The sequence below is a fragment of the Dicentrarchus labrax genome, unplaced genomic scaffold (genome assembly GCF_905237075.1).
Source record: "Dicentrarchus labrax unplaced genomic scaffold, dlabrax2021, whole genome shotgun sequence".
Classification (NCBI taxonomy): Eukaryota; Metazoa; Chordata; class Actinopteri; family Moronidae; genus Dicentrarchus; species Dicentrarchus labrax.
In genome coordinates, this window is record NW_026136708.1 from 4438308 (window position 1) to 4452912 (window position 14605).

The window sequence follows — 14605 nt, forward strand, 5'->3', positions numbered from 1 at the left end:
AAACGTTTCAAATTCTCAGTGCTTTTTAATTTGTGTTTGACAATATATTTCCTCTTTTTTATTGCTATCACAAACTCATTCCCCTAATGCTAGTCCCAACACCACGACTCCATAGCTTCACGGATAGAACCATTAACACTGGTCGTATGCCAACACGCGGGCAGGAAGGAAATAGGAACATGGTTGAGTCAAACCAAATGTAGCTTATTCTTGTGAGTTTATATTCCAACAAAGTGCCAAAAAACATGAAAATTCCCCCCAAAAAACAATCTGCCCAATACACGGGCTGAACGAGACAATTAAAAAAAAGGTATAAAATACTCGTACGTAACTCAAAGCACACTATCTCATGTACATCATAACCACTGTGTAACCACTGGAAGAGAGGGTTGGAATAAGGAAAACAGCCAAGTAGCAGTCTAATACAGTGGAGCTACAGGGGCAATAATATGACCTTTGGATAAAGTAGGAGAGTACTGTAGGCTTAGCACATCACATGGTCAAATTCAATCAACAGGTAGCACCGTCGCAGACTTCAGTTTTCAGGATCAAGTTACAAAGATACAGAAAACTCCATTTGCATTTCTTTAGGAAAGAAATAAAACAAGTTGAAAGTAAAAAAAAAAAACACGTGAAGTAAGAGAACAGCTGTTTTTCTTGATGGCTCTCGGGCCCTAATTTATATCCTCTTTTTGATATAAGTCTCTTTTATCAGTCATTCATCCATCCACCTCTCACGCTCTCTCTCTCCATCCTGCAGCTGTTTTTAGTCAGGGAAGCGCTGGCAGGCCTTTTTCCAGCGGCAGGCGGTGCACCACTGATCCTTGCGCTCCACTCCGTACACCTTGCGGCACTTTTTGGCCTCCCCGCGACCCTTCCTGCAGATGTAAAGACACAAATGGTGTGGATGAGAAGCAATGCGAGCGGGCCGGAAAAGGAAAGGGGCGCTGCAACACACGCATGATGTGATCAGTCGCTATAAAAATGAGACTGAGGCAAAATAGACTGATAACAAACGAAGAGGTGATTCAATCAATTTTATCTTCCCTGGCTGAGCCGTGGAAATGTGATTTTACAGACAGCAGCAAAGGGGGCGATAAAATGACAACCTAGAGGAGAAAGATAGTGGACAGATGCTGGAAAGAAAAAATGTGCAGACCCACATCAATGGAGCTTTAATTGTGAAGCTTCATTTTATGTTAAGCTATATGGCACCTTCCTGATGGCAATCTGAATTGTCTTTATGCACAATTTACCAGCTAACTTCACGGCCCAGGAATAGGCCACTATTTTGATAATCAATATATCTTAAGACAAATTTTTTTTGCAAAAATGCGAAATATTCCCGAGTTCCAAGTTTTCATTGTGAGGATTCGTTGCATTTCTTTTTTTTTTTTTAGGGTTAGTCAGACAAAACAAGAATTTTGATCATCTTAGAATTTAGGGATTGTGATGGGCATGGCCACAATTTTCTGACATATTATAGACCAAACTATTGATTTGATTAATTGGAAAAAGAATTGGCAGATTATACAGATGATACACAGACTTCAATTGAGCAACAAATAAACTTAAGTTACTCTTGTTTTCTGAAGGTACAAACAGTTTATTTTGTAATAGAGGCCCATTCTTTCAGTTTAGGAAGAAACTGCTAAATATCAAATGTTAGCATGCACACTAAACTATGATTTAACATAAACATTACCTGCTAAACATCAGCATGTTAGCATTTAGCTCCAAGTGGAGCTGCTTGCAAGACTGTGATGTTTCAATTTTAATAGCAGGTTAAACTGTGAACAGGAACCACGCCAGGTAGGTCTCACCTGAAGGAGCAGTGAGTGCGGGAGGGCGACGCACTCATAGGCTGAAGCCTGTTCTGTTGGAGCCACTGTTCCCCGACACTGACGGACCGGCAGCGAGGTTTCACCATCTGAACAGACACACAACCACAGGTTAAGTACAACAGCAGTGTGGAATGGAGAGCGCGTCTTGGAAGAGACAGAAAAAGTGTTAGTGTACACAATCAGCTGTATCCATATAAATCAGGATTGTGTTCCATAGATCAGCCAGGTCATGTTTTACTGTCTTCTTTACAGGAAACACAAGGATCATATGCAGTGAAGGTCTTGTACCAAAGCTGATTGGGCCTTCGTAAAACTGTCTTTATAGATGACTTAAAGGACATTAGTGGCATCTAGCAGTCAAGTTTCAACTAACTCGACACTGTTGGTGTTTGTATTTGACGACCTGGTAATGTGAACAGGCTGTGAAGCGCGTAGTGGAGACTACAGTGGTCGCAAAAAACGTGCCAGTGGTTTGACCATTCTGGGCTACTGTAGAAAAATGGTGGACTCCATGGAAGGCGACGTGTGGCATCTGTAGATAAAAACAGGTCATTCTAAGGTAACAAAAACACAATATCTATATTCAGGTGATTATACACTAATGAAAACATAGTTATGAATATAATATTCCATTTCTGCCAGTAGATCCTCCTAAATGTTACACACTGGAGGCTCTATCTATGCTGCTGCCTGCTCTCATAGACCGGCTGTCATGCAGGTAAACAAACAGACACATATGAAGACAGACAGACGGACAGAACGGGACAGAAGACCCACCGGAGTGTTACTGTGGCCAGAGGCGGAGGGGGTCCAACCCTGGCAGCTGGGGCTTCTGGAGGCCACAGATACCTGGACGGGGCTACAGGCCTGGTAGGAGCAGGAGAGAGGAGACAGCACGTCATCATGGTGGGACCTTAAACTGGCTGACAACCTGTTTCATATGAAAGGTTAGTTAATTTAAGTCCAACATTCAGTCTTCTTTCAGCTCCACCAGCTTTGTCTGTTTGTTGTCTGGTGCTGGACAGGTGGTTTTTAAGCTGAAGGGAACTGCTGATGATTCTCTGGAGGTGTTTGCTCACCTGTATCTCACAAAGTCTTTCTGTAAGCTTATACGATGATGTGCCAAAATATTAGTAGCTTTGTTTAAAGTGTTTTAAAGAAAGCTACCAATATAATGGCGAGTAAGTAAACCCACCTTCACTTCAATTTTCAATAGTGTAAGTTTACAGCTTAAACTCCAGCAGGAGGCTACTTCCCATGGGCGTAACCAAGGTATAGACATTGGGGAGGGGGTCCAAATGAGAGCACGCCAACAGATTCAGTGCATTTCCCATAATTCTTAGTTCATAGTTTGGAGAACTATACATATTGACATTTGAATTCACATTTTAAGGAATAGTCTGTGATTCCCCTGAGATAGTGGCGGCCCCTCCATTTTGATTTGGTTGCTTGCTGTTTACGGTTTACTGACATTAAACACACCAGAATTATACATTTTCCAGTAGTAGCGAATAGGATAGCTCCCAATGTGGAAAAATGACATATTCCCTAGTGGCTTTTTATAAATAAAAGTCAAAAAGTCACCAAGCTAGCAACACTGAACGAGGGTGCAACCAAGATGACTCACACACTTAATGTTTTCCTTAATAAACAGAAATAAATTGAAAATAAACAGGAAGTGACAAAAGACAGCAGAAAGAGACATATTATACCCATGCAAGATAATTTGCATTGGCTCCCTGTTAGACTCCAAACATACAAATAAAATACAAATAACTTGAAACATAGATTCTGTCCTCCTTGCATCAGCTGAATTGGCAGGTAGTTACAACTAATGTGTTTATGGTTTCTGATTCTGTCCAGTTGCTGTAACAAACAGGCCAAAAAATGCATCCAAAATGCCACACATCAAATGATATCTTCCTGTGTAGTGGTTCCCATTCCCTCTGTCCTATTTCTTCTCCCACTGCAACCCTGAACTCTGAACAAAGCGCATGCTACTGCATTCCTACCACCCCATCGCACAGTGTAGACAGAAATAGACGGAGAAAAAATGTGTTGAAAATGCACTAATATCCACAAAACAGAATATGAGGATGGTCCACTGCGTTAACCCTGGAGTTACATCGAGTGTGTGTAGATCAGAAAAAAAACGTGCCGGAATCGAGTTCAACGCTGTGGTCAGGCATTTCAAGCCACAAGCCGCCAGCAGCCATGACACACAAATCAAACACTGCTCCACTAGCAGCACTGACCCACAATTCAACCCACACTCTGCGCTTAGGAGGAAATAAAAGACAAATGTGGTACCAAATCAACATCTGTATCATATGAGAAATGCAAAAGCAATACATGTCATGCTAATTTATTAAGTTAAGTTAAGTTTGAAATAGTCCAAGGTGGGCATGGATATGTGTACATCCAGTCTTACACTGTGGCTGCCTTTTACAGGCTGGTGAGAGTCTAGTCTCCTTGGGGGAGCGAGCAAGCCGACAGCTTACTCTCTCACTGTCACAAAGCATCCATTTACAGGCTCAGTTGTACAGGGTAAATGCGGGTCACCAGTGAAATGTGCTGCTTTGTGATGCATAAACAAAGTTGTAGCTCATTGGCTTGTTAGCGGAGTATCAGCGTGGGGGCGCTGGGTAAGGAGGACCTCTGAAACAACACCACAACTATGTAACGTGAAACCCCGGCATAGAAACTCCAGTTAAAGAAGATAATGTCCTTTGAGATATTTAGTAGAAAAAAGAACGTAGATAAAGTCGTTTTCTGTATCCATTTAAAGCCTGATTTCATGGGAAAGATTATTAAATTTAGGCAACAGGAAACTGTGACATTTGCAAGGTAAATTTCTGTAGTCACACATGAAAATCTACGCCAGACATTTAATAATTCACGCTAACAAGGACCATGCTGTCTCATTTCATAGCTCTCAAACAATTTCAGCCCTGTAAAACACTGCCTGCTTTCAGAGACAAACTCAAATGCTGGGAAGTAAACAGGTTCTCTGTGCCAAAACTCAATGTGACTTCAACAAATCTCTGACATTAAGGCATCTTTTCAAAATAGATTTCAGCCTGCAGACAGCTTTTAGGCAATAACAAATCATTAAAAAAATGTTTCAATTCAAAATGGAACTAAACCACTGGCTGGTTAACCACATCATTATCCACCCACAATGCACCAGTTAATCATCTGGTCAGTAACATGAAGCATAAAAGTGATACAAACCTATTGAACCTGTGCCATACTATTAACTAGATATGACCTTTAAATGTTTTGTTATTTTGCGAATATGTGAAAGACACCTGTGCTGCCAGTACCATCACAGTCAACAACAACAACAGAGAGCGGCACTGCTGCACCCACCTGATAGAGATGCTCTGAGTGGATCTGCCAGAAGCTGCTGGGGGCCGACTGGCTGAGCGGACTGGGCCTGCTCGGTCCAGGCCCAGAGCTGGAGTTGGACCTTGGCCTGTGAGCTGGGGGGATCTGGAGCCCCGAGGCCGGAGGAGAACCGCAGGAGGCCCAGCTGAGATGAGAGGACGGGGCCTGGCCCAGAGCCTGCTGGGAAGGAGCTGGAGTAGAGCTGGTGTCCACGGTCTCACAGGAGATCTTGGTGTAGTAGAAGTCCTCTTCTCTCTGTGACTGATCTGACCCACTGCTGTGTGTGTGGTAGAGGTGTGTATGTGTGTTCGGCAGATGGAGGGACAGACCAGAGTAAAAAGAGTGAGTTGTTTGTTTAGTTAGAGTGCAGCACTCACTCTGGCCCAGATATAAAATCTCAAAAATGTTTCATCACATCCAATAACTAAGTCAGAGCTCTTCCACAACCTGAAAATTTTATTCCCTCTTGTTTTTTTAATGTTGTTTTGCAGCTCAGAAATCTTCTACAGGGCTAAACTGTCTGGTTTTCACCTCATCCCAGACTACAACGGAGGAGGCTCCAAAGCTGAAAACCCAGAATGTCCGACTGATAGAATTCCTTGATATTTTCACGTCTGTAATAAAGGACACACCTCAATAATTCCTTCATATTCTAGAAACTACATAACAACCAGGAGTCTGCAGTGATAGATATCAAACCTCAGGACTTTGTAGGTACAGACTGAAATGTATCTGTAGCATGTTGCCATCAAACGTTGTAATCTTGTTGACTAATTCTTTAAACAGGCAATTCCTAATCTAAAATTATTATCTAAATTATGCTTTTTTAGAAAAGAAAGTTATTTTATGACTGCTTGCGTTTAGATTACACTGAACATTTAAGAACGTTTTTATTTCTCAAAGTGAGGGACTGTACAACATTTTTTAGGAGTGATGGGGCAGGCTCAGAAAATGGTGAGGGTGATGCAAGTTGTGTTTTTACTGAGGCAAGAATATGGTCTAAGGTTCCTCACCCCAGATATACAATATATGTCCTTTTATCCATCCTTTAAAAGACTGAATGCTTAGAAAAGGCTTCCCTGTGTGTCATGGTGTGTTTCATGTGAGGTGTGGGTAGCCAAAAAGTAGTTACTTTAGTAGTTCTCGGATAAAAGACAGAGAGTGGCTGGAATAAACATGACACAGGTTTTGTTGTGTTTGCTGCTTCTTATTTAAGATATTGGGGGGGGGGCATGTTTTATTTTTTATTAAAGAAGAGGAGGTGTCAAAATACTATAATTACCCTGGGCAGGACATTTCTTTCTAAAAACTTGAACCAAAAGGTTACCAATCATTTTCCTACAGTCCCTGTTATCGTGTTGGCATCCGTAAACTGTTTTTTTATCAGCACCATTATAGATGTTTTTCACAGCAGCCATTTCTACACAAAATAGTAGGGTAAACACAGGTGTTTGTGCTGGCTCGCTGGAAAGGCTCTGCTACACTAAACAGAGTGTGTTTACCCTACTATTTTATGTAGAAATGGCTGCTGTGAAAAAGGTCCACTGAAACATCTCAAACAATATCCATCTGTAACAGGCAAGCAGCTGACTGTATGTGTAAATCTAAAGTATTCCAACTCACCCCAGATGCAGCACACGGATATGTCTTTTTATTCCGACTGAAGACGTTAGCACCTTGCCACAACTGGGCCACAGACACTTATACACACCTCTGAAAGAGCTCTGTGAGAGAAAGAACACAGCACAGATAAAGTACAGGGGAGAGGGTGGGACAGAAAACAAAGAGAGACAAAGTACAGAGAGAGAGACAGAGAACACAGTCTCAGTCTGTCATACCATACTTTCTTTGCCGATTATAGGTTACCACCATATGGTGCTGACACAAAGAGCTAGGTACCTTTGGCTTTTTGGCATTAAGCTCCTCTCCCTGCTCCAGTTCCATATGTAAGCCTTCGTCAGGGCTGCTGTCCATCTCAGTGACGGACGGCGAGGGGGCGGGGCTCACATTGCCATGGTCCCAGCTCCAGTAGCCGCTGCTGCCACTGTCAGAGAGCTCGCCGCCGCCGCACTCCATGTCAGCTGGTGATGATGAGCCGGCTGGAAAACAGGAAGATTCAAAGTTAGAGAATGAGAATGACCTATTTACTCGCAATACTGCAAAGATGTAAATTGTAAACATACCATGATGGTTATTTTCCCCTAGCAGTCAGTGTGAGAATGTACCTTATGGTTTAGATGTAAAATATGCTCTGTTCCTTTGTGGTTAAAATAGACACTGTGCATTTGGGACAGCTGTCTCTGCCCAACCTACAGAGAACAGCAGGTGTCCCACACTGGTGCCAAGGTTGTGATGTGTGTCTATTTGTGACAGTTTTATCATCATTTCAGTCTGTCTTCACTAAATATTTGCTCTGTTGCCTGTTTATTTGAATATTCTTTTAAACATTGCCAAACAAATGTAATAGCAAGTAATCTATGTTTTACTCAGGCAAATTTTCTTGTACTTTACATGTCTTTAAAAAGGTGGTTGCTAACAAGCGGTTAAGTGAAACTCCAGGTTATCAGTCACATTTAACATAAGCTCATCGTAGTCCACCTCAATCTAATGAGAAATAGCTTGGTGGCTAATGTTAGCCAAATCTATTTGAGTAAACTTTGGACAGATATTGTCATTACTGAACTGGTTTGCTGGCTTTAAGACTGTTTTCTACTTGTGATACTGTTACACAACATTTAACATTATATTACAAATGCAAAAAGTGACATTATTCAACTAAAGTAGCAATGTCTAGCTATGCAGATACGCATCTAAAATACCAGCATGTCCTTGTTCACCAAGTATCCTCTTTCAACCGCTGCTTTCCCATGTGACAGTGTGAATAGGCCTTTCAGTAACTTCCACAGATTTGCGTGCTCTGCTTCAGCACTTGCAAATCTTCCTAGAAATGCATCTACTCTGCAGGAGCCACTTATGGTAGACACAGAATTCCTCTTTATGGTTGTTGAACAATCTCAGTGAGGAAAATGTTGTACTCTGAGGATTTTGTCACAGTGCTGTTCAGTATACCACTTGGCATTCAGAAGCAGCTGTAGGAGCTTTTCAGACTTGTATATGTCACTCTTCTCTTCACTGATCATGCTCACTGGAGCAACACTCATGTGTCTTATAGCAACATAATTCAGTGGACATTTGTTCAGCAGTTGCAGAAAGAAGGGTGGTGCATTCTTTCCTGAACTGTTGGCCCAGCAGCAGCTTTTCATGGAGCTTCTCAGAGGCTTTGGCTAGAGTTGCACATGCAGTTCTTTGTCAAGTACATCGATTTTGAGCAATTCGAGGGGTGTCTTGATGTTCTCAAGAACCTTCCTCATCATGAAGCAAGAAAGCAAGCTCCTCAGAATGGATTGAAGCTCTTGCCGAGAAAGGCAATGGTTTGAAAAGCTTCTTCTATTTCTTAGCTTGTTGCTTGGCTTCAAAAAGGGGGTCACCAACAGCCTCTCTGACCATCATATACAATGCTGAAGTTGGCATCTTGCGCTTCCTTGTGGCTGTCAATGAATATTGGAACAGATGGCCATATCTCCATGGCCTGCTCTGCCACTGCCAAGTCCTCCACCCACCTGTGAGCACAGTATTTGTGTGGGAATGTTTACGTTTTTGTGATTTCAATGAAGTCATCCTGTCTGGTTGGTGTAGCATGAAAAGGCTGTCAAAGGGTGCTTTCACTTATCTTCCATCCAGTTTCCTTCTCGCCATGTTGAGAACTCCCATGCACAGTATGTAGAACAGTTTCCTAGGTTCACTAACCTTCTAGCATTTGGGTAATCCTTGCTCCTCCCTCCTCAAATAATCTATACACTTGGATCATCCATGAATATCTGTAAAAGCTTGTTTGGATCAAGTGGAAATTCTTTCAACAACATTCTCTGCTTGGGTGTGTCCAATAAACCAGGCAATGCAGGACCAACTTCTCTTCGCTCTCACTCCAGTAACAAACAACTACATCCATCTTCTTGGTCTGTGTAACTTTATTGACACACTCATGAAATGAGATAGTGTAGCAGACTGTTTGTCTGATGTCTTTCAATAGCTTCTCTCTAAAATATTGTGCATGACCAAGACAGATCAGATACGCTGCTTTGCATGCACCACGCTAGAATTTCTTGACAACCTCACTGTAAGGCGTAGGCAAATCTGAACACGAGTTAAAAGAGAAATGGGGAAGAGACATGTTTAGCTCCCAGTGGACCTCTGCTTCTAAGATAGTTTCAACTTTGGGTTCAACTTGGGGTGAAGTCACAGTCTTAAAAGTGGATGGTTGGACCTCTCTGCTCCCTTGACTCTCTGCCACTGTTGTCTGCCTGCCAGCTTTTGAATTTGGGTGGGAGGCTGTTGTCATTTGTGGCCCACTGACCTGAGTTGACGTGACTTTCTTGTGTCCCTTTCCTTTAGCATGGCTTTTAACAGCAGCCATGCCTATGATGCCCACATCAAATGTTTTCTTGCATGTCTTGCAGTAACTTGGGGTGTACATCACCTGCCACATGTCCTATCCAGTCCCTGAAGTCAGGATTGGTCTTCCATTCCTCCTTAAACTTGAAATTCTGCCCTGCCTCACTCACTTCTATAATTAGAAATCAATAATCTGACATTTTCTATTGCCATGGCAAACTTTCAAATAGAATTTAGTGCAATAAAAGCTATTCTACCAAGCTAGCAGAAGCTCCAGGCTGAACTATTTAAGAGGAATACCCAGTGAAACTGCAAAAGACCCAGTACATTTAAAATCCATTAATCATTTAAAATCAGTAGGTGCTCAGTGTTTATGAGACGTGTTAGCTCACTTTAGTGACGCACTTGGCTGCTCGTCGTCTGGATCTTAAGTTATCAGAGAAAGAACCACAAGAGCCAACGTTAGCGGCAGCTCGGCTGGCAGCCCCACCGCAATGTCCTTTGTCTGCTGAACAGCGTTGGAGAAACACTGATTTTCAAGGTGAAACTACTTCATTCAGTGTTTTTACTGGTTTTAATCACTGGGTCTGTTTATTTTGGAGAGGAGATGTCTGCAGATAATTCGGCAATTAAGCCATCAGTTACAATTTATAAACCCTTTCCTGTATAAAGGATGCTTTGTTAGAAAGTGGTATTGAAAACAGCAGGGACACTGGTGAAGGTGTGTGTTGGTGAGGTGAGACTGACCTGGTCCAGGATCTGTTTGTGGAGGACTCTGGACAACGGGGCTGCAAGACAGACTGGTCAGAACCATGGCTGCCATGATCTCATCCATCTCCACTGACTCTGGACTGCGGAAACTGGAGACAACATAAAGAAATATCATTAGACTCTAGTGTGATGAAGTCCACCCTCACACACTCATACTGTGACCTCTCCCTCACCTGTATGGTGGTGCCTCTCCAGTAGCTGACAAGTTGCTTGGGTGCATGGTGGGTCCCATAGTTCGCAAGACACCCAGGTTGCTCCAGCCTCTCTCAGCCTCCTTCTGCGGCAGGTGAACTGATGTCTTGTTGTCCACGAAAGCTTTCTCAGCCTGGACACAGCTCTGCGTATAGACCTTTAGACAGAAGCAATGAAATAATGAGCTGCAAGTTAAAAACTGCAACAGTCTTCAAAGACTACACTTCCAGTCAGTAAATGAATGGAAATTGACAGAGTAACTCATACTTTGTTCAGGCCTTATTTGGGTTACGCTTTTTACATGATGCCCTGAAACTGCGTCTCACTGTTGCATGAATAAAGCAGTTAAGAGAATATTTCCTGTCCATCTGTGGCGTCCTGCCTGCAGACAGCACAAGCTGCCAGTGTGGCTATGTGAAAAGGATGTGGGTGCCAGCCCCTGACCAGGTAGTTCAATATGTTTAAGACAGCGGGGGTAATCATCCATTTGTGGAAGCTCTGGTTGGAGGAATGGATGCATAGATGATGATAGTAGAGATAGAGGTTATATAGATGATATTGTTATGGCTTTTGATACTACAATAAAATTAAACTTTTATCATCTCAGTTACCCTGAATGGGAGTCTCTTCCCTCTCCGTCTACTCACCAGAGTCTGCTGTCTGTCTGGCCCATTGCTGTTGTGTGTCGTTGTAGAGACACGGGCCTGTAGTCCCGACGGGCAGACAGCCGTCCCGCCTGGCCCTGGTCCAGGTCTGTCCTCTGGTCCCATAGCTGCCATGGTGCTGCTGCACACAGTGAGGGGACTCAGCACAGCGTCACACCTCCCTGCAGACAAGACACCAGGGACAACACGAGACTTGTAACAATCAAAATAGCTTCCTGCATTTTTAAATGTGGTGGAGTGCCCCTTTAAACTGCTGTTTAAATCCCCTTTATATTATTTAATATTCCACACACATTTCTTAAAGTAACTTTTGTTGTCGTGTCTGAACATCTTCCTTCTTCAAAGCAATAGGCGCTGTAGGTTAAAGGTTATTTTAAACTAGGAAGAATGTGTTCTCAATGAACGAATGGCACAAAATGATAAATATTATGCTTTCTCTGATGAATAAATGTGTTTATCCAAACAGAAGGCAGCTTTGCTGACTAGTGAGTGTTGGCAAACACTCGTGCACTCATTCCATCTTGCATCTCTCTGCCTGACAGTGCAAAGCAAAACCACCACAGGGGATTTGGAAATTATTGCAAGAATTTGAAGTGAACACAGACTTGTGTGGATTTAGATAGTGGCTGAACCAAAATCTTGCTAGTTTTGTTGTCTGCTCTTATAAAGTATGTGACTGATAGCGTGTTCCGGAGATGTAATCTGACATTTGGGTGCATTCACTGTGGCCTGTTGCCCATAGAGGTAAAATGGGGGCAATGCTGCATTCAGGGCACATGGAAATAATGTTGAATAAAGCATTCATCGTCTTTGATTTATTATTTTTCAAGTATTATGGCAACATAATTATGGCAAACTAGGCAGTCAACCACAAATACCAAGTTTCCTGAAGAGTCTGATTGATCCTGACCAGCTATTGCACACTCAAACCACACATGCAAATTGAGAGACATTAACTAAGTAAACACACCAGGGCTCAAATTAAAGTGAATGAATAAATAAATAAATAATAGAGCTGCAGGAATCAATCTATTAGTAACAAAAATGCCAAATATTTTCTGTCTTCTCAGATGTGAGGCTTTTCTCAGTTTCTTAATATTACACATCAAATATTTTACTGTTGGCCAAAAAAATTAAACGATTTTAAGATGTCACTTTGAACTATGAAAAAATAGTGAGGCCATTATTCAATTCAAAGTCTGCAGTCGAATTGAAAAAACCATCAACAGATTAATTTGTCATAAAACTATTTTTTTTACCTGCAGCCCTAAACAATAATAGCAGTAATAATAACAATGCTATTTTGGTTATGGTAATGATTATTATTTGTTTCTATTACTATACAATATCATTATTATTATTATTAATATTATTATTACTAATTAATAAAAAAAACAATAAGAGCACAACAAGACATAACAAAGTGTAAATTGTGGCTGTATCACAAAGTGAAAAGTGTCAAAAAATACCAGTAGTTACTTTTGATGAATCTCTATGAGGAATTTACTATCACTATTGTACCAGTGCCAATTTCTCAAGTTGTTTACTATTTACAAACCTCCACCTGGAAGGATTTTCAACGATAAATCTCCACTCTCCCACTTTTTTCTTTGCAATCGAACGCAACATAAAACCTATTTCCCCTACCTCTCCACCAATCAGCGCCCAGCTCCGGTAGTAAACAAGTGCCACAGTGTGGGCGGGAAGCCGCCGCTCATTGGCTGGCCTCTGACTTTCAGCCACACACCCCCTTTCTGACAACGTGTTCAGACACGAGTTTCGCCGGGAGGGACTGAGCTGGACGAGGGAATATAAGCTTCTTCTGAAGACAAACATAAATAAACAAACGCGCTAAAAATGTCAAGATTGAACATATGAGACACCATAGAGAGATTATCAGAGGGAGGAAACTGTAGCATGTGTAAACACTGTTGCTAAAATTAACACTAATAATAACGTCATCCCCCCCCCCACACACACACACATACACACACACATACACACACACACACACTGGTGTAGTAGAGGCAATTCAGCTCCCATGTATGGACTCATAATGAGAGCTTACACACATTTTAAGATAAGGCAGTACAATCCCTGTGAGTGCTCGGAAGTAGGCTACTGCACATTTGTTGCAGTTTGCACACACTGATAGCGCTTTAAAGGGCCCGATGAGCACTTTCCAAACAAATATCACATAAACATTGTTTACAGCGGTGGTTATGAAGTGTTTACGGATGAGAACCGACTGTAAGTCATAGTTTATCATCCTCCAGCTAGCTACATCTCTGATCTCCACCCGGCAACGCAGACTGAGATCAGGAGAAACACCCCCTCCCTCCCTCCCTCCCCCAGCTCACACCGCCGAAGGAAAACAACATTTGTTTTGCTGTGCTCGCTGCAGCGCAAAAACACATCCGATCACAATAAACAACGCATTTTCTCCGCACTTACTCGGTCTGCGGAGACTTCTGTCCTGTCCTGCCCGGGTCGTCGCTGCTTGGCTGTCCCGCCGCTAGCCGGCTCTTCAGTGTGTCTGTCTGCCGGGGGAAGAGGGGGTTGGTCGGTCGGATACGCGCCTACGTGCGTCTGCTGGGTGAACCAATGCAGGCGGTGACAGCTGGACCGAGCGCAGAGATATCAACCTGCAGCGCGCTGTGCACAAAAGGATGATCTAGGTGAGGGGTTACCAGAGCAGCAGCAGCAGCAGCAGCAGCAGCATCCTCACTCTCTGTCTGTCTGCCTGTCTGTCTGTCTGTCTGTCTCAAGCACACACACAAATCTGTATGTTTGTTAATCTGATGTCTCTCAGTCCCACGAGCATTAGAAATGTTGATGGTTTTGGATTCTGGCCCTAATAAACAGAGAAATAACATACACAAAATGAAATTTTTCAGCATTAAATTGCATGGATTTGAGTGTTTGCCCCTACATTTTATTAAGATGCTATACAAATATCAATGCAAATAAGCTACATATAATATCCAGTATAGATGATACCAAAAGGGATACCACAGACTAACTTGACTTCATCCAGATGTCATTATTCACTATGAAGTGCCAATAGAAATATCATAATACTGATATTTATGTAGGGTTATTGCTAGTATATAATATAATTTAGTGCAGCTAGTGCATCATTTAAACAGGAAAAACCCAGATCAGTGATCAGACCCCTTAAAGTACAGTTTTAATCAAACATCTCAAAACTAATCAAACTGCTGACACCATGCAACATACAGCATATCAACCCCAGCATCACATGATAAATTCCCTGCATGGAGATCAAAC

The 14605-nt window shown here is 42.3% G+C and overlaps 1 protein-coding gene across 3 annotated transcripts; it reads right to left on the reverse strand.

The window, feature by feature from the left end:
- Nucleotides 1–5: 5 nt before the first annotated feature.
- Nucleotides 6–14055, reverse strand: znf395b (zinc finger protein 395b). Of its 3 annotated transcripts, none has more exons than XM_051408625.1 (10): nucleotides 13769–14055; nucleotides 11297–11475; nucleotides 10631–10806; nucleotides 10434–10546; nucleotides 7134–7333; nucleotides 6858–6958; nucleotides 5217–5508; nucleotides 2622–2711; nucleotides 1824–1930; nucleotides 6–878 (listed from the first exon to the last, which is right to left on the reverse strand). In XM_051408625.1, exons 2-10 carry the CDS (start codon nucleotides 11426–11428, stop codon nucleotides 767–769), a joined length of 1323 nt encoding a protein of 440 aa, XP_051264585.1. In that variant the 5' UTR covers nucleotides 11429–11475; nucleotides 13769–14055; the 3' UTR covers nucleotides 6–766. The 3 variants fall into 3 exon arrangements, with proteins under 3 accessions (XP_051264585.1, XP_051264582.1, XP_051264584.1); XM_051408622.1 differs by having other exon boundaries at nucleotides 5217–5511; nucleotides 13769–14054; XM_051408624.1 differs by lacking the exon at nucleotides 13769–14055 and adding an exon at nucleotides 12962–13209 and having other exon boundaries at nucleotides 5217–5511.
- Nucleotides 14056–14605: the final 550 nt, after the last annotated feature.